This window comes from Phascolarctos cinereus, unplaced genomic scaffold (assembly GCF_003287225.1).
Source record: "Phascolarctos cinereus isolate Bilbo 61053 unplaced genomic scaffold, phaCin_HiC Scaffold_4;HRSCAF=312, whole genome shotgun sequence".
Taxonomy (NCBI): Eukaryota; Metazoa; Chordata; class Mammalia; order Diprotodontia; family Phascolarctidae; genus Phascolarctos; species Phascolarctos cinereus.
The window spans coordinates 204,229,152-204,248,299 of NW_027555847.1; the positions used below are offsets into that span (position 1 = coordinate 204,229,152).

Genomic DNA, 19,148 nt, shown 5'->3' on the forward strand with positions numbered 1-19,148 from the left:
TATGTTAAATTTTGATCTAAGCGCTTCGAGGGCCACCTCTGCTTTTAATACTCATGCTAATACTGCCTTTAATATTAATTCTTCCTTTGCCCACAGTAAAAAATTTTCTTTGAATTGCCTGGTGTTTGCTTATAGATGGAAGCATTATAAGAAGCAAACAAAAGGACCATATCTTTACTTATAGATGACTTACAGATAAAAAATAATGAATCTTCAAGTAGTTTCTTTAGCTATGTGACATTTGATTTTTCCCATTTCATTATATTTTTAGTACCCTTACTTTCTTTTAAAAAAATTATTCATGCCTATTGTTTTTTAAGTTGTAGTCATTTCCTGAAACATACCAATAAACTCTTCCAGTAATAAAGAAAAACTGTCAACCAAAACCCATCACCATAGTAACCACATACAGTGGTATATGCAACATTTTGCACCTGCAATCACCTTCTTTTCTGCAAAGAAGGAAATGTGTTTTATCCTTTCCTCTCTTGTAATAATATGGGCTAGATACCTACCAGCATGTAATATATTACACCTATATTCAGATGTATGTAAATATGTGCATATTTTACATATATCTGCATTTATTTATGTATGTATTGGGTGAGGGTGTCCCTACATATAATATAGATATCTGTGAGAGGTATGGGCAGTTATGTAGTGCAGTGGATATCACTCCTGGCTTGGGGTCAGGAAGATCCGAATTCAAATTTGGCCTGAGACATTTACTGGCTGTGTGACCCTGGGGAAGTCATTTAACCTATTTTGTCATCTTAGTCTCAGGGTTGTGGTGAGGAACGAGTGAGATAATTATTGTAAAATGCTTAGCACAGTGCCTGGCACGAAGCAAGTGCTATGTAAATGTTAGTTATTCTGTTGCTGCTGCTGACTCCATCACCTATTGTAAATTGGAAGGGTGTGCCTTCCCTCTGTGCGTTATTTGCTCTATATAGCTTGTTTGTACATAGTTGTTCGCACATTTTCTCCCTCATTAGACTGTGAACTCCTTAAGAGAAGGGACTGTCTTTTTCCTTTCTTTTTATCTCCAGCACTTAGCACAGAGCCTGACTCTTATTAAACATTTACTGACTGACTGAAACACAGTATTTACCTGTAAAGGATCCAATAGAGAGCCTACATAGTACACATGGAAATGCACATAAGATTCTGGCTGGATCAAAAATATTCTTCTACCACATCAAAGGGTTTGATTGGCTTTAAATTATTAATCTCTTTCTGCTTACACTCTCTTCTATAAATCCACTTTGATCTGGTTAAAGATTAACTCAAATTGACACCAGAAGGTTTGAAATTCCAGAGGGGAGGTAATCATTACTCTGACATCTTCCTGTACCTCTCAATGAAGCTGGATCTGTCATCTGTTTTATCCACATTTATCCAAGTCAAGTAAACAAGCATTTATTAAATGCCTACCACGTACCAGACACTTGTTAAGTGCTGGGGATATAAAAGTCAGAATAAATAAACAGTGGTCCTGCTAACATTAAACATACAACACAGCTTAACATCTACTATTTCCTTTATATCAGAAGAGGTAAGTGAAATCAAGGGGAAAAAAAACAAAGCCAAGAAGAGAGAAGACAAGAGGCTTTTCCTGTCTTGTGCTCTCTTTAGGAAGAGTTGAGGTGAAACCCTAGAGGAGTAAGGCAATTAATGACAGCTGTTTCCTTTCCCAGACTTGGAGTCACACAGGAAAAGGAAGTTGCATTTGAGGCAATTGGGCCCTCTTATCAAACATGATCTGATCATTGTAGCAAATATTCCAATCACCAACCTAGCAACGATGCCATCATCTCATTACAGTCCTTCAGGAGGAGATAGTTTGAGAGTAAAATGCTCTGACTGAAAAGCATCAAATCATGTGTTTCTAAGATAGGGGGTGAATTCTGAACATTCACTTTCAACCTAGCTTCTCTCTTTCAAATGCCTTTCTCCCAGAAATCTCTACCAAGTAATTCCAGAAACCCTAGTTCTACAGTGTCAACATTTAGTAGATTCTGGATTAGCATCTCTTATTTTCATATCAATGAGCCCAAGGTTACAGGTCTCATTGCCTTTTTTTTTGTGAGGCAATTGGGGTTAAGTGACTTGCCCAAAGTCACATAGCTAGTGAGTGTTATGTTATCTGAGCTCAGATTTGAACTCAGGTTCTCCTAACTCCTAACTCCAAGGCCAGAGCTCTATACACTGTGCCACCAAGCTGCCCCATTCTCATTGCCTTTTAATATAGTTTTCATTTATATTATTATAGTTTTTATGTATTGTCCTGGCTTTGCTTACTTCATTCTTGATCAGCAACTCTTCTAGTTTTCCTTTACATTCATGTAGCATCATTTCTTCCACCATTCCCCACTAGATGGGGCACCTACTTTGTCTTCTATTTTTTCTACTATAAAAATGAATATTTTGATATATATGGGATCTTTCTGTACTTGACATTTTTTGGCATATGTGCCTAGTATCAAAGGGTTGAAAGATCTTACTAGTTTAATTATCTCTAAAAATTCCAAATAGCTTCCAGAATGATTGGATCAATCATAAGTCCACCAACAAACAGTATATTAGTGTTCCTGACTTCTCATAGCCCTTCCAACATTGACTATTTCTATCTTTTATCATCTTTGTTAATTGAGTGTTATCTGAGTTTTCAATAACTGATTTGTTTCATTGTGGTGGTGGTAAAGGGAAAGAGAATAATTAGTGTCTGGAATGTCTGGACAGTTTTTCTGGGCTTCAATTCAGTAGTGTTCAATTCAGAACCTTATATTAGGCTCTGTTAGTGTCTAAAGTTTCTGTGGCCAAGAGGGCCCAATATGCTTCCATGACCCTGTAATAATATCACCTCTAGTGAGAGTTCAGTTGATCAGAGCACTTTGTGAATGAGTAGGTCATCCCTATGGGGACTAGTTACCTTTGTTTTGTCCCAGGGTTTGCCTTTGACCCTTTCCTTACCCACCTGAAAGATTCATGGTGTTGGTTTGACAGGAAATTATATGAAAGAAGGTAGGTGTTTTAGTGTAATCAAGTCCTTAGATTAGGAAAATAACTCAGAGTTCATGTTTCCCTGATGATGGTGTATCAGTTGTGTGATGTCCATATACAAGGGAAATGCCCTTTTTACTTCCATTGGTTGTGTTCCTGCAGCTATATGCTGTAGACGAAATCACAATATTATGTTGCATCCTTATAGTATGTTGTGGTAATTCACCTTCATGGTTTCTGCAAAGCAGACAGGCAGATTTCACTGATTCCAATTCAACCCAACAGATATTTACTGAAGAGCTATTATGAATAAAGCACTGTGCTACTTATTGTGTGAGATGTAAAGACAAATAATACACAAAGAGGCTATAAGATGAACAGAGACATGTAAATGTGACCGGCAATAATCCTTCTAGGCTTGGAGTGGCCCTACACATGTAATGAAGCAGCTCACAGCTATCCCTTTAACTGGATGTTTAGCGCTATCATCCTTTAGACCAGCGCTTATTAAACTATTGGTCGAGGGGTTATGACCTGAAGTTTAAGAAGTGCTAAAAGAGTCTTGAGTGGAAAAAGGTTAAGAAGCCTGGCTTTAGACTTTAAAGAGTCCTGACTAGGCAGGGCAAGTTTCTTTGCCCACTTCAGAGCTCTTGGTGTCCATTTCTGGAGGGGAGAGTCACATCTTCTGGATGGATTGGGGCCTTTTTGGTGAGGTCCATGTCCTCAAGCACCATAATAGGCCAGGCTCAAAGTGGTCTATTAAAAGATATTCCTATATTTTAATACACCAAAATTTTAATCTTTAGTGATCCAGGTTCCCTCTTTGGCTAAGATGCAAGACCCCTGGCATTGAAAATCATGTGTTTTTAAGAATACATGACACTCACAACAGTCAGCTTCATGAACCTATCTTTGAACATGAAGGACAGTGCACTAATATGTTGATTTCCTTTGGGTCCAGATCTGTGATTTAATTGGTATAGGGAGCTTTCTGGTGTGGAAACTCCCTCTACCAATGCAGATTGGTACCTAGTCATCAACATATAGTCTTAGGGAATTGTCTGAGGCACTGAGATATTGAATGACTTGATCAGTATCACACAGTATGTGTAAGAGATGGGACTTAAAACTAGGTCTTCCTAACTTTGAGGCAAACTCCCTATCCACTATGCAACATTGGCTTTCAGTAATATGTTGATACAGTACAGCTATCAATGACAATGTGTCTATTTCATTTTTAAGTAACATTTCTTGTTTAACTTTCAATTAGATGCATTCCTACATGTGAGACATTTAAAGAAAACATCTCAGCAAATAATGTTTGTTATTGTTATCACAGCACAGGTCAAATCATGTTCCCAGAAACACAAAAAAATTATAATACAGTAAATGCTTGTAAGTAAAGATGCAAATTTTATCCCTAGAAATTAGTCTTATAATACAATTCTGCTGTTATTTGAGCCACACTCTGGGAGATAAGAGAGTTCAATTCTGTCTCCCTTTGTTAGTGTTGGGATATGTAAGACCTCTTTGAATTATTTTGATTTAATTTTTGTACCCCTGAGAAATAAGTAGCATAAAACCCTTCTTTCCTGGAGATTTTGAAAGCCCCCTATGGAAGGACATATGTAAACTAGACACAAACAATAATATGGTTGTGTTTTCAGGGATCTTGAATGTCCTCTCTGTGGTTTCTAAAATGTACAAAAAAGCTGGTCTGCCCTTGAGTTCCATTGTTATGACATCCTGTATGTCAGCATTCAACAGAAGAATCTTGCCAACCTTGCAGAAGGCTTAATGGAGAAAATTAAGCATGCAGCAGAACCTTCAGTTTAGTCTTATTTAATGAACTGCACAGCCATCAGGGCAGTCTGGGTGCTCATTTGAAAAGAAATTTACGTTGTGTTGAGGTAAAAATTAATTTTGGAAGAGAATGGGCTGCATTGTGAAGTTATGTTCAATAGAGGCATTTAAATAAAAGTGAAATGACCACGGGCAGGGATACTGTGAATGAAATTTTGGAATGCAGGGGGAATGTTTGACTAGATGACCTGATGGTCAGAGCTGAAGGGAACCTTAGAGATTCTTTAGTCTCACCCTAATTTATAGATGAGGTGACTGAGATCCAAAGCAGCAAAGTTACTTTCTCAAGGCCCCAGATTCTTGCCAGTGACTGCATTCCTGGTCTGTGGATTCCTAATCTGGTGTTCTGGCTGTTCCAAAAATCTATTTTAAAACAATTTTAATAATTCTCTCCCCAAATTTATCATTCAGTCTCACAGCTCTGATTGTGTAAGGTATAGGTTCACTATACATTTCTTTAGCTTTGCAATCTACAGCCAAGCATCTGGGGTACATTAAGCACGGGCATTCTTTCTCCATTAATCACGTTCAGTCTGGAAAGTGCACTCACTCACAATCAGAGACCAAGATTCACCTGCCAAGCAAGGTGCTGCATAACTTTAATGGGAAAAAATTGAGGCATAAGTATTCAAAAACAGGAATTTGCCTCTAAACAAGTTAAGGCATTTTACTCTCACCAAGGAAGTGGGACAGGGGGAATCACCCTGTTTTTTGTCTTCTGATGGAAAGTTGAACATTTCACCTTTAGCATGACAAAATGAAGCTTGTGGGACTACTGAATCATGTTCTGAGTAAAAAACAGTTCAAGGTATTCCAAAGATAAGAAATCCAGTTTCTCTGGCTCACTTTTCCAATTCCATTTCAAACCACATTATGCTAAAAGGCATGCAAATTCATGGATCATAAGGTACAAAATAATATTACATTCACAGTAGATTGATTATAACATAGAGAAGGTAACTGCCTTCCTCAAAAGAAGCAGAAATCCGAAACAAGAATTTCACACAATCTTCATTAAGAGGGTTGGGGGAGGGGAGGAAGGGAAAGGATGGAGAGAAAAGGAAAAGGCTAAACCAGCTGACAGAAAGGCTGTCAGTTCTTTTAATGAAAAGTACCAAATTGTCAAATGTTCCAATAAATATATATAATAAAACTGAAAATAGGTAAAAGTAAATATGTGTGAGATGAGGTTCTTTTTTAGAAATCTGTCTTGTCTAGCAGCCTAAGAGCTGATTCAACCCAAGAAAATGTCCACCACTTAGTTTACTTTTTCTCCTTCTACTTCCTCTTTCAAGCTTCCAGGGAACTATCTCATTAGCTACCATGCCACACGTAAAGTCTTTACCATCTCCAGTGACCTATGATTTTGTGATTGGTTTGATCTTTTTACGACTAGTTTGGACAGCTGGAATCCCAAATAGTAGGCTGAAGAATTCCATCGGTGATGCAACTGAGCAGTAATTAAAGCCATCTGCTAATGCCCTGGGGAAACGCTTCTACAATGTGCTTTCCCAGCAGGCCATGTGTATATCATGGGGGGGGGGCGTATTCACTGATTCTTTTATAATCCTGAGACTAGCTTCATTGATTCAATTGATGTTCCCTCCCTTTTCTTTCTCACTGGTCCCAGTCCCAAGATAAATCAGCCGGGAGACTCTGTGGAAAGAAGTACAAAGTTAAAAACAAAGTACAAACTACTTCCGGAAAAAAGGCTTTCTATTATACCCCGATGTGAATATTCATACTAGTGCCTGATATGCTGGCCCTAAAGACCATTCTTATTTCTGCCAAGGGTAAAGACTTCTTTTGAAAGTGAAGTAGACAGGTGAACTCAATTGGCAATACTGCTAACCTCATCCTCAGCATCAAATAAAAGTCAAGATCATTTTTTCAGGGTACATTTTCTTGGAAGCAACTTATATTCTTATTTAACCTTATACAGAGTCAGCTATGGTGCCTGGGCTAGTAGTGGAGGTTAATATGTTTAATGTTTAATAATTTGATGTTAAATGTTTAATAATTTGATAAAGGATTTTTTCCATCTTCAAAAAAAAAAGTTGTTAGCCATGCTTATTCATCCATTCCTTCAACAAGCATTGATTAAGAGCAAGGCATTATGCTAGATGCTGAGGATAAGTCAAAAACAAAACAGACCTTGCTCTCAAAGAACTTATATTCTACAATAGGCAGCAATATGGACACAGACAAGTCAGTGTAAAACTTATCCAAAGTAAGTACAAAAAAAGTAGTAGAGGTAGGGCTGGGAAAGTTAGATCTAACAACTGCAACATCACAAAGGCTTTCAAAGTGGCACTTGAGTTGAGCCTTGAAGGAAACTAGGGGTTCTAAGAGGCCAGTGGGAGAAATGGATACATTTCAGGCACATGGGATGACAGCATATGCAAGTGCATGGAGGTATGATGAGGGCATGCATCAGGGTAGTGGCAGAGAGAGTGGAGGAAAGAGTGTGTGTGTGTGTGTGTGTGTGTGTGTGTGTGTGTGTGTGTGTGTGTGTGTGTGTAAGATTTGTAAAGGTAAAATAATAAGACTTAGCAACATACTGGCTTTAGGGGGTATGATGGAGAAGTTGGGATGATGCTGAGGCTGTTAGCCTGGGTAATTGGGAAGATGGTAGTACCCTCAACCATAAAGAGAAAAAAAGATGGGGAGTTATTGAGGAAAGATGAGTTCTGTTTGGACTTGTTGAGTTCTAGATGTCCAAGAGGCAGTTGGCATTGTCAGACTGGAATTTAGGAGAGAAGTTTGTTGTTCAGTTGTTTTTCAGTTGTGTCTAACTCTTTATGATTCCATTTGAGGTTTTCCTGGCAAAGATACTGGAGTGCTTTGCCATTTACTTCTCCAGCTCATTTTACAGAGGAGGAAACTGAGACAAATAGGGTTAAGCGACTTGTCCAGGGTCACACAGCTAATGTATCTGAAGCCAGATTAGAACACTGTGCCACCTACCTGTCCTGGAGAGAAGTTAGGACTGGATAAATAAATCTGAGACTCATCTGCATAGAAATGAACCCATAGGAGCTGATGAGATCACTAAACCTTAGGAAACTTGCCAAATTCCTTTCATGACCTCACTCCTGAGGGAAAAAATAAAATCCCTCTTTTTGCTAACATTTTATTAGTGTCATACAATTAATTGTGACACATAGAACATTACAATTTCTGAAGAATTAAAAGTTAGCATGATAGAGATCTCTGCCAAACCATCATTTTTTTTTGCAAGTGTTCATAGATTGCCCACAAAGGGTGATGGAGAGCCTCATGAGTGTGATCAGCCTGTACCATATAACTCATGAGGAAATGGAAAGATGTGTCATCAAGGAAATGAATGGTAAAATCAGAAGAGAAAGTGGTTATATGGTAAGCCTTAGGCAGAGGGTGACAAGTGGGTAGCTCAAATGGACAGCACTGGTATCCTCATGGTTGTGGGAGGAAGTGAAGAAGGCCTCTTGCAGGTAAGGTAGACTTCCTGTGACAAACCTAAGGGAGTGTATTTGAAAAGGTTTCCCAGGCATGGAAGGTTGTGACTTGTATCATTAGAGGAAATATCCAAATTGTGGAGATCACAGATAAGTTAGGATGTTTGAGTTAAATGGGGATTGTAATACCTGTCTTACAGAGTTGCTGTGATGATCAAATAAGAAAATGTACATATCACTGTTTGGAAACCTTGGAACTCTCATTATAAATATCTATTTAAAAATACAAGTATTGTAGGGTAGGGAATGGAGAGTGGGCATTGTAATGAGCAAGACCTAGATTACCTATCAGTGCCGCAGCCAACTCTCTAAGACTCCAAGTTGCAAAGAATATGTTGACCTGCCTTGGTAGAGAGACTTTCCTGTTCAGGGAGTTTTCCATAAAAAAGGAAATCACAGGTCCAGTCTCTGTCCTCATATTTTTATTTAACCCCTTTGAGCCTTAGTTTTCCCATCTGTAAAGTGGAGTTCATAATACTTACATTTACCTATTAAATAGGATGGGTTGCTTTTTTTTTTGCAAGGATCAAATTAGACAATGAATGGAAAATGTTTCATAAACCATAAAACACGATTTGTGTTAGCTCTTTAGATTATTATTATTATTATGCCAAGGTAGAGTATGCTTAATTGAAGTTCTTAACAGGAAAAAAAATGTTTTATAAGATAAATGACTTAAGGACATCTGAATTAGCCTTCAGTAGGACATAGCAACTCTTTTCTGCTCTTAAAAAAGGAGTGCTTTTGTTATTTTCAGGTGCAGTGAAGGTATCATGTTAACATATTAGCCACCATTCAGAAGTACCTTGTTAATATTGGCTTTTTCCTATTCATTAGAAAACATTTGTGTCCTCCATTTGTGTCCTTCATCTAAAGATGAAATGTTCTTATTAGTAGGAACTGGGTTTCCCATCTTGGGATGGAAGATTGTGTATCAAGGCAGCAGAATTCTTTCTGTACAAAAATCTTCATCCTTACTGTGTGGTACTTTAATGTTAGCAAAATGCTTTAAATAGGCTATTGATGTTAAGTAGTATTACCACTGTTAAACTGATGAGGAAACCTAGCCTCTGAGAGCTAGAGAGGCCTGCCATTGGTCATAGTAAGTATCAGAGCCAAAATTCAAACTCAGGTCCCTCCTGATTTCAAGCCCAGAGCTAGACACATAGAATCAGAGAAGGAAGGGACATTCGAGGTCCTCTGTTCCCACTTTCCTACCTAATATAAGAATTCTATACAATATCCCTGACCTGGGACAGTGCCTCCTTGATGAGCAACTTTGTTTCATTCCTTTAAATAATTAGATTTTTTTACCCTGCTTTGAGACACCCTCTGGGCTGTTTATAAAGTCTATTTATTTTTGGCAGTTATACTCTAGGTTTTTGGTTGTGTCTGCTAAGATCTAAAAGGATCAACTGCTCTAATATTACAGCCAGCTGGCTCTTGCTTTGAAGACAAGTTTCTTTCAGAGGTGGCAACCCTCATCAGTCCACATAAGGGAAAGGATATGGCAGCCAAAACTGGAGATGAGGGGAATAAGGTGATGGGTTTAGATGACATTCATCAAACAGGCTGGGAAAGTTCCCACGATGACTGGCAGTTTACTGGGCTGCTTCCTTTGAACCACTTTCTTTCTGTACTCTTCTAAAATAAAATTACGCTCTTCTTCCTGAAGCAATCGAATGAATCTTTTGTAGGATACACCAGTTGGTGTCAAACTAAAATAGAAATGGGGCCACTACCCCATATGTAAGGACCCCCACGGGCTGTATATTGACTTAGAAAACTACATATTAACATTGTTTTGTTATATTTTTATTTATTTTGTTAAATAATTCCCAATTACTTTTTAATCTGGTTCAGATCACACTGGGGAGTTCCTCTGGGTACACTGTGATAGATTTTCTAAAACATCTAAATTAGTTAGGATATCAAGTATTTAATGTCTGATTTCTACATGTTCATCATTGGAAGCCAGTTATTGCCATCTGTCCCTCTAACACATTAGCACTTAATTAGAATGCCTAGCAGGAAGCTGTGGACATAAGTTGTTGAGTCATTTTTTCAGTCATGTCCAACTCTTCGTGACCCCATTTGAGGTTTTCTTGGTGAAGATACTGGAGTGCTTTGCCATTTCCTTCTCCAGCTCATTTTACAGATGAGGAAACTAAGGCAAATAGGGTGAAATGACTTGCCCAGGATCACACAGTTAGTATCTAAGGCCAGATTTGAACTCAGAAAGATGAGTCTTCCTGGCACTCTACTATGCCAACTATTTGTCCATATCTGGCATGTAGTAAGGACTTAATGTTGGTTAAGTACTAAACTTGGAGTCAGGAAGACCTGGGTTTGAATTCTGCCTTAGAAGCTTGCTATCTTTATGAAAATCACCTGAACAGATCACCTAACTTTTCTGATCTTCTATTTCTTTGCCTGTAAAGTCAAACTACATGATCTATAAGGTCCTTCTAGTTCTTTACATATATAATATGGGGATCTTGTATATTATTTTTCCCATATGGTTTCCTCCAATTGCTTTAATTGATCTTGTTAATCATTTTTCTATACCTCCATCAGCAGCTTTATGAGTTCAAGAACCATGCTGTATAGTTTTGGTATAGCTTCTAAATGCTGGGCTCAATAGGTGCTCAATAAATGATGTTTGATTGATTGGCTACTGTGAGTGTCCACCCAGGAGAGTCAGTCAGGTTCTGGGAGTCAATGCTTTCATCTCTCACAGCTCCATTTCGTCTCCCAACTATGAATACTCTTTTAGTCAAAGTTCTTACTTCTTTCTACACTGAAGCAATATGACACAATCTGACAGAGAGCCACTGCCCTGACATAATCCAGCCTCCCCTCTCACCAGTTCTTTTTGCTACCCCTTAGTAACATTGTGTCACTGACAGCAGTGATTGGGAAAACTGAACTAGTGGAAGTGTGAGCCAGAGGTGGAAGGAGTATTAGGGGAAGAATGTCAGATTCCTGAAACCTCTAACAAGTTCCTGGAAGAGAACAGAGATTCCCAAAGGATGCTGATGTCACTGCACAGTCATCAACCAAAACCTTTAGCGGTCTCTGTGCCCAAGTCCTCACGCAGCTCTCAGCACAGATTAAGCACATAAAATTTCTCCAAGGACACAGATAACAAAGATCACAGAGATACACAGGGAAGACTCCCTGGGGACAACAGACACCAAGGCTACATTGCTTTGTCACACAAGTCTTATTAATAATAGCACACATTTATGTAGTACTTTATGGTTTACAGAGCTCTTATTATTGTCTCATTTGATTTCCAAAATAATCCTCTGAGGTAAGCACTATTATTATCAACAATTTACAGATGATGAAATTGAGGCTGAGATTAAATGCCTTGCAAGAATCATGCAGCCAAGAAGTGTCTGAGGTAGAATTGGAACTCAGATCTTCCTGATACCAAGTCTACCTCTTTAGGCACAGTAACACCTAGCTGCCTTGTTCAGCTTGTCTCTCCCAGCTCCTCTCTTCATCTCCCCTCCTCCCTCTCCCACTTTTCTTTTCCCTCTCAGCTCAGAATCTTCAACATAAGGCACTGTCTCTCTGCTTTTCTTGTCTACTGTAGGTGCCCTCCATGGGGTCTACTGGCAGTGATTACTGCCCGTCTACTCCTATAACTCAAATGGTTTTCCTTCTTGATTGTACTAACAAAGAAAGAGAAAGAAGGTGGTCAAGGGGGAGGAAAAACAACAACAACCAGAGTAATAAGGTTTATATAGCACTTGAGGGCCTTAGAAACCTCATGTAATCAAAACAACTTATAGTCATATGAAAAAATGCTCTAAATTATTATTGATTAGAGAAATACAAATTAAAACAACCTTGAGATATCATTTTACACCTACTACATTGGCTACAATGATTGAAGGGGAAAGTGACAAATGTTGGAGGGGATGTGGAAAAATTGGGACGCTAACTCATTGTTGGTGGAATCATGAACTGATCCAACCATTTTGGAGAGCAATTTGGAATTATGCGTAAAGAGTTGTTAAACTGCGTATACCCTTTGACCCAGCAATACTACTATTAGATCTATTTCCAAAGATAATTAGGGAAAAAAGAAAAGAATCTATATGTTCTGAAATATTTATAGTAGCTTTCTTTGTGGCAGCAAAGAACTGGAAATTGCAGGGATGCCTTCAATTGGGGAATGGCTGAAGAAGTTGTGGTATATGATTGTGATGGAATACTACTGTGCTATAAGAAATGATAAGCTCAGTGATCTTAGGCATAGAAAGACTTCTGCAAAATGGTGAAGAGCAAAATGAGCAGAACCAAGAGAACATTGTATACCATAATAACATTATTGTTTTAAGAACAACTTTGAGTGCCTAAGTAATTTTGACTATTATAAATACCCAAATTAACTACAAAGGACATATAAAGAAGCTATCTGCATCTAGAGAAAGAACTGATGAAAAGAAGTATGTATAGAATAATTTTACGTATATATACCTATTTGTGTCTAATGGTAGTCATCTCCAAGGTGGAGGAAGGAGAGAAAAAAAAAGAAAAAAGAAAGAAATTTATATGATAACTTTATTATATATTTAAAAGGAATAGCAAGTTATACATAATAGATTTACAATTTCATGTGCAACCATCTTTTTTATTATACTATGTTATGGAAATGCTTGTTTTATTACATAAATTAAAAATAAAATAAATTCATGTAAAAGGAAAAAAACAATCCATAAGGTCATGGCTATATTGTGACACTGTACAATAACTGATGTTTTATAATTACAACAAAGGACTTCAAGAAGAAATCAATTCATGTTTGTTGTACTTTGTTTAAAAAGGCAAAGAAGTGAATTTTTTATTCAAAATAAGTAAAATGGAAAAAATAATGTTTTGGCATTGAGAAGAGGGAGGGTTCTGTCATCTGGAAAATTAATTACAGGCCATACCTCAGTTTTGAAATTGGAAAAATATTTAACAAAATAAATAAAAATATGTTTGAATATAAAAAAAGAAATTTCTTTTTATCCTTCCCACAACCTGAGGGATAGCCCCGTTTTACAGATGAGAAAATTGAGGGGGAAAAGGTTAATTGACTAGCCCAAGGAAGAAGTAAGGGAAGTAAAATAAAGGAATGGAAGTTTAACTTCAATCTCATTGTCACATTAGTAAAATGAAGAGTGGAACAAGTTAATCTCTAAGATCTCTTTCAGCTCTGAAACGTATAATTCTTCGGTGGCCAGTACAATCATATCTCAAGGAAGTTGTAGTGCAGGAATAACAGTATGCTTCCTGAGAGTACCTTTCAAAGTTTTGCACTACTTTCCTCAATCCAGGACATCCTATTCCTGAACCACAGGAATTCTCCTATACATAGGCATCACCTTGTTCTATGCTCATAGTTCCTAGAACAGCTTTGTCCTGTCTACTGTCCAGATATGAGCAGCTAGGTGGTCCAGTGGATAGAGTGCTTGACCTGAAGTCAGGAAGACTAGTCTTCCTGAGTTCAAATATGGCCTCAGATACTTACTAGCTGTGTGACCCTGGGCAAGTCATTTAACCCTGTTTGCCTCAGTTTCCTCATCTGTAAAATGAGCTGGAGAAGGAAATGGCAAACTACTCCAGTATCTTTGCCAAGAAAATCCCAAATGGGGTCATACTATTTTTCACTTTCTGTATTTTTTTGTGTGTTTTTCCCCTCCTTGTGTCTGTCTTCCTTCACAACATGACTAATATGGTAATATGCTTTGTATGATTGAACATGTATGCCTGTATCAAATTGCTTATTGTCCTGAGTGTAGGTGAGGGAGGGAGAGAGAAAATCTGGAACTCAAAAAAAATTTTAAATGAATGTTTAAAATTTTCTTTACACGTGACTGAGGGAGAATAAAATACTATTTTTAAAAAAGCATTTACTAGAATACCACTACTAGCTATCACCATCATTACTGGCATCCTCATCATCATCATCATTATTCTGGATCTAGCTTAATGATCCTATGACTTGAAACTACACGTCTCTTCAGGAAAAGCAGGCATGAAGGATGGCCAGGCCATCCACTTAATAGTGTTATGAACAGGGGACAGCTAAGTGGCACAGTGGATAGGGTACCGGCCCTGAAGTCAGGAGGACCTGAGTTCAAATTCCGACTCAGACCAAACACTTGACACTTACTAGCTGTGTGATCCTGGGCAAGTCACTTAACCCCAATTGCCTAAAATTAAAAAAAAAAGAATAATTTAAAAAAATAGTGTTATAAACACCTTCCCAATTAGAGAAGAAGAGAAAGGCAGACTGAGTCAGACTTGGAGTGGGTACAGCAAGTCTTAGGTAGCATGTTTTGTGGAAAAGATGTAACAATTTTGAGTCAGAGCTTTAGCTCTTTACTACCTGCAAAAGCACTTAACCTTTCTGAGCCTCAGTTTCCTCATTTGGAAGGGATTGGGCTACATAGCTTCTAGTCCAGGGTATGCTGGAGCGAGGTCTAACTGGCTTGCAACAACCAATTGTTAAATTACCAGTGTGAGTATTTACACCTTGGAAATTAGCAAACTCACCAAATCAGGGCTTGATTTATTGTTTTGTTGATGGTTTAGACTTAAGAAAGTAATAGAGAAAATGTTAATAATACAGATCAATGCTTTTTTTTGTGAGCCTGTTGTTAAACATTTACCAGCATACCACTAAGTGACAGGAGTCAGGAAGACCTGAGTTCAAATCTGGCTCAGATATTTACTAGCTGTGTTACCCTGAGCAAGTCAATTAACCTCTGTTTGCCTCAGTTTCCCCATCTATACAATGGGCATAATAATAGCACCCACCTCCCAAGATTGTTGTAAGGCTCAAATGAGATAATAATTGTAAAGCTCTAAGCATAATGGGTGGCACATAGTAAGTGCTATATAAATGTTAGCTATTATTATTATTGTTGTTGTTGTTATTCTAGGTCTAGATTAACAATTCTATGACTTGAAACCACAAGTCTCTTTGAAGGAAGCAGGTATGAAAAATGTCCAGGATATTAAATATGACAAACACTTTCCCAGTTAGAGATGCCAAAAGGGAACAGCAAGACTAGGCCACAGAACATCTTTGTAAATCTTTTACTAAACAAAACCGAAGACCATTTCCTTATGCAATAAAGGAGTTTCTTGTCCTAACTCTGTCTACTTCCTTCCTTCCTCTCATAATTACATTATTCTAAAGCATATTTCTTGAGCTAAATCCCAGGTCTGCTTTTGTTTCAAACTAATAGCAATATCACAATAATTCAAAACAATTTGAAACATTTCTATTTGAAGGTCTACAGTTTTTCACAAAGAGATTCTTCCAGAATTCTAGATAGCTTTCTCTCCACAGAATTTGACATGAGAAATCAATTTATCGAACCTCAGTCCCAAGTGATGTAATAATGTAATAATAATATAATAGGGAAATAAGAATGCAGGATCATAGATTCAGAATTGAAAGGGAGTTTACAGGCCATACAGTCTAAACTTGTTCATTTTACATATGAGGAAACTGAGTTCCAGGAAAATTAAGTGACTTTCCCAAGATCATACATTGAGCAGTGGTAGTGATAATAATAACAATAACAATAATAGCTAAAATTTATGTAGTGTTTTAAAGTTTGCAAAGTACTTTAAAATATTCTTTTGATCACAACAACTTTGTAAAGTAGGTGCTATTATTAGCCATATTTTGTAATTGAGGAAACTGAAGCAAACAGAGCTTCAATGACTTACCCAGGGTCATGCAGCTTAGTGTCAGAGGTAGGATTTTAATTCAGGTCTTCCTGATTCCAAATCCAGCACTCTATCCACTTCACTACCTATTTAGTAAATCTCAGAGGTGGATTTGAATGCAGGTCCTCAAAATCCATTAGAACTAGGACTCTTTTTACTTTATCGTGTTGCTTCCCTTGCTATTTCTTATAATCAGAAGTATTATGTTCTTAGGCTACGATCCATTTATTCGATTGTAACCTCCATTAGTGCAAGAACCATGTTTTACCTATCTCAGGCATCTTAGTGCCTACTACAGCGCTCTGCACATAGTGAGTGTTTAATAAATCATTGTTAAAGTATCTGTTGATTACATTGTGAGCACCTTGGGGGTGGGAACTTTTTTTCCCCTTTCTTTGTATCCCTAGGACGGAGCATAGGGCTTGGCACATAGTAGGTGCATAATAAATATTTGTTGACTTGAATCATGTCAACAACACCTAATATTGACGCATGATAGTGAAGTCCAGCTCTGTAAGATATTGCAAATATCCAGACAGTTGTTATTCAGTTGTTTCAGTCGTGCCCTGTGCTAAGAATATAAATACAAAAAGGAAAGCCAGTTGCTGCCTGTAAGAGTTTACTTTATAAAGGGAGAAAACAACACACAAAAGGAAGCAAAAAAGGGGAGGGAAGGGAAAGTACCTGGGGCAGGAGCATAATGAAGAAAGTCAGAGGAGTGCAACTGGGTGAGGGGAAAATGGTATGATGGGAAGAATGCTGGATTTGGAGTCAGAGAACTTGAAATTAAATCCTAGCTTTGCTACTTACAACCTGTGTCACCTCACCTCTCTGGGCCTCAGTTTCCTTTTCCTTAAAATGAGTGAATTGAATAGATGACTCTCTCAGGGTTCAATATCTAATTTTATGATCTCATGAACCATTAATGACTATTCTTGAGTTCAATCATTCAGCCAGTTCTGAGCCTGTCTATCCTATTGTCTAGCCCATCTCGCTGCAATTTAGCCACAAGCAATGTAACTTTGTTAAATGTTTTGCTGAAATCTAGGTAAAAGGTTTCTGCCGCATCTTCCTGATTTATAAGTCTTTCCCTGTTAAAAAAGAGAAATAAGGTTAGTCTGGCATGCCCTCTTCTTGTTGGTTCTTTGCTACTGCCTTTTCCAGTTACTCAGTCTTCAGTTTTCAGTCCAACACTCCAATAGATTGATTTTATCTGCAAGTAGACTGTCCTTGTATAACTATCATGTACTGGCCCCTGATTCTACCTCCAACTTTTTTGTCCCGAATCAAAGAGTTCCTAGTTATGGCTCTTTTCATTTTCTTCTAGGCAGTTCAAAGTTAATGAAAATTCACCATATTTTTGCCTTTCACCCTTGTCTGTCAATTTTTCATCTATCATTATTTGACTCTCTATTTGCTCATAAAGTACTCTACCCTTTCCCTAATTTCCTTTTTTTGTGTTCAAATCACTTCACAATTTATTTTTTTTGTAAAAAGCATTTTATTTTTTCAAATTACATATATACTTTTCATAATTCATTTTTATAAGATTTTGAGTTCCAAATTTTTCTCTCTCTCTCCCTCTCCTTGCCACTTCTCCAATTTCTTGATAGCAGAGATGTCCCTGACTCACCAGCTAATATCCAAGAAATCAGTACTTCCAGGTGAATTATTAGTAAATTTCAAGTGATCCTACACCTGCCCCTTATTCTTCTGGATTATATTCTTCTACCACCCTATCTACACAGACCAGGATCTCTTCTCTCTTGTTCAGATCTTTTTTTTCCCTTTGAAGCACTTCTACTTTTTCAAGGAACACTTCATTCTTAAACCCCCAAAGCATCTATAGATAAGTATGGTTTCCTCCCAGGGTACCATAAAATAGGAATGCTTGCTTGTTTTTACTGGCATGACTATTTGATATTTCAGAAAAGAAAAGGAAAATGAGCCGAGGCCATTAGGTTTACGGATTACATAAACTGCCCATTAGCTTTGCCTGCAAAAGGCTGAGGTCTCATTTGAACACAGTGAGCTATGTTTCAGGGGCTCAGAACATCATATGCCCTTTCATTTAACTCCTGGGAGTCAAAGGAATGTAGCTTTGACAATGGCTTGACAGGGCAATGAGTATGGTCATCTAGGTTAATGTGCTTTTCTGTTTTTCTTTCCCAGAAAATCAACCAGCTTTGGGGTCAGGAATTTCTTCTGAAGATCACACAGAACCTACCTCAAGTTCATCCTGAAAGTGAAGCAGGCTGAAAATGACAAGGAGGACCTAATCAAAATAAATCTGTACCATTCAAGGGTGGTGATCAAGGAAGGAAATCCTTGGGCACAATTCTATGAAAGAGTGATGCTCTCTAGACAACTTTAAATAGAGACAGACAGTCATCAGCTTGTCGAGAGAGAGCAATAGCACATATCTGGGAAACAGATGTTAAAAGACAAACATGGTCTGGTTTACTGTGTATGTAACCTGTTCTGGTTGCTAGCAATTTGGGAGGGAAAGAACATTTATAAAATACTGTCATAGGGAGGAGTGAAGGTTATTAGTGAGGCAAGCTACTTGGCAGAAAGTTGGAAGGAGGATTAATAGAGTATCAAGGTGAGGATAGAGACCAGACTAATGATTTTATTGGTACAGAAAGAGTTCATCCTCTATTCAGCTATCAAATCAATCTTCCTAAAGGGAGGGTCTGATCACATCAGCACTGCTATTCAATAAACTTGCAGTGACTCCCTATTACCTCCAGGATTTAAAAAAAATGCCACCTTTCCAGTCATTTCACACCTTGCTGCTCTCCATGTTCTCTTCAATCTCAGGACACTGACCTCCTTGCTGTTCATGCAAGACATTCCGCCTTCTGTAAGAAGCCTTTCTTGATTCCCTTAATGCTAGTGCCTTCTCTCTGAGCTGATGTCCAATTCATTCTCTGTGTGTGTGTGTATGTATCTTCTTTCTTTTTTTTTTTTTTCTCTTTCTTTCTTTCTTTCTTTCTTTCTTTCTTTCTTTCTTTCTTTCTTTCTTTCTTTCTTTCT

General features: G+C 37.8%; 1 protein-coding gene across 1 annotated transcript in view; it reads left to right on the plus strand.

The window, feature by feature from the left end:
* SUSD1 (sushi domain containing 1) overlaps nt 1-18,855 on the plus strand; it is a 334,279-nt gene extending 315,424 nt beyond the window's left edge. The window contains exon 18 of the mRNA XM_078152858.1: nt 18,282-18,855. Coding sequence (XP_078008984.1) covers nt 18,282 — 1 coding nt within the window. The 3' untranslated portion in view covers nt 18,283-18,855. The remainder of the gene's footprint in view (nt 1-18,281) is intronic.
* The last annotated feature ends 293 nt before the right edge of the window (nt 18,856-19,148 follow it).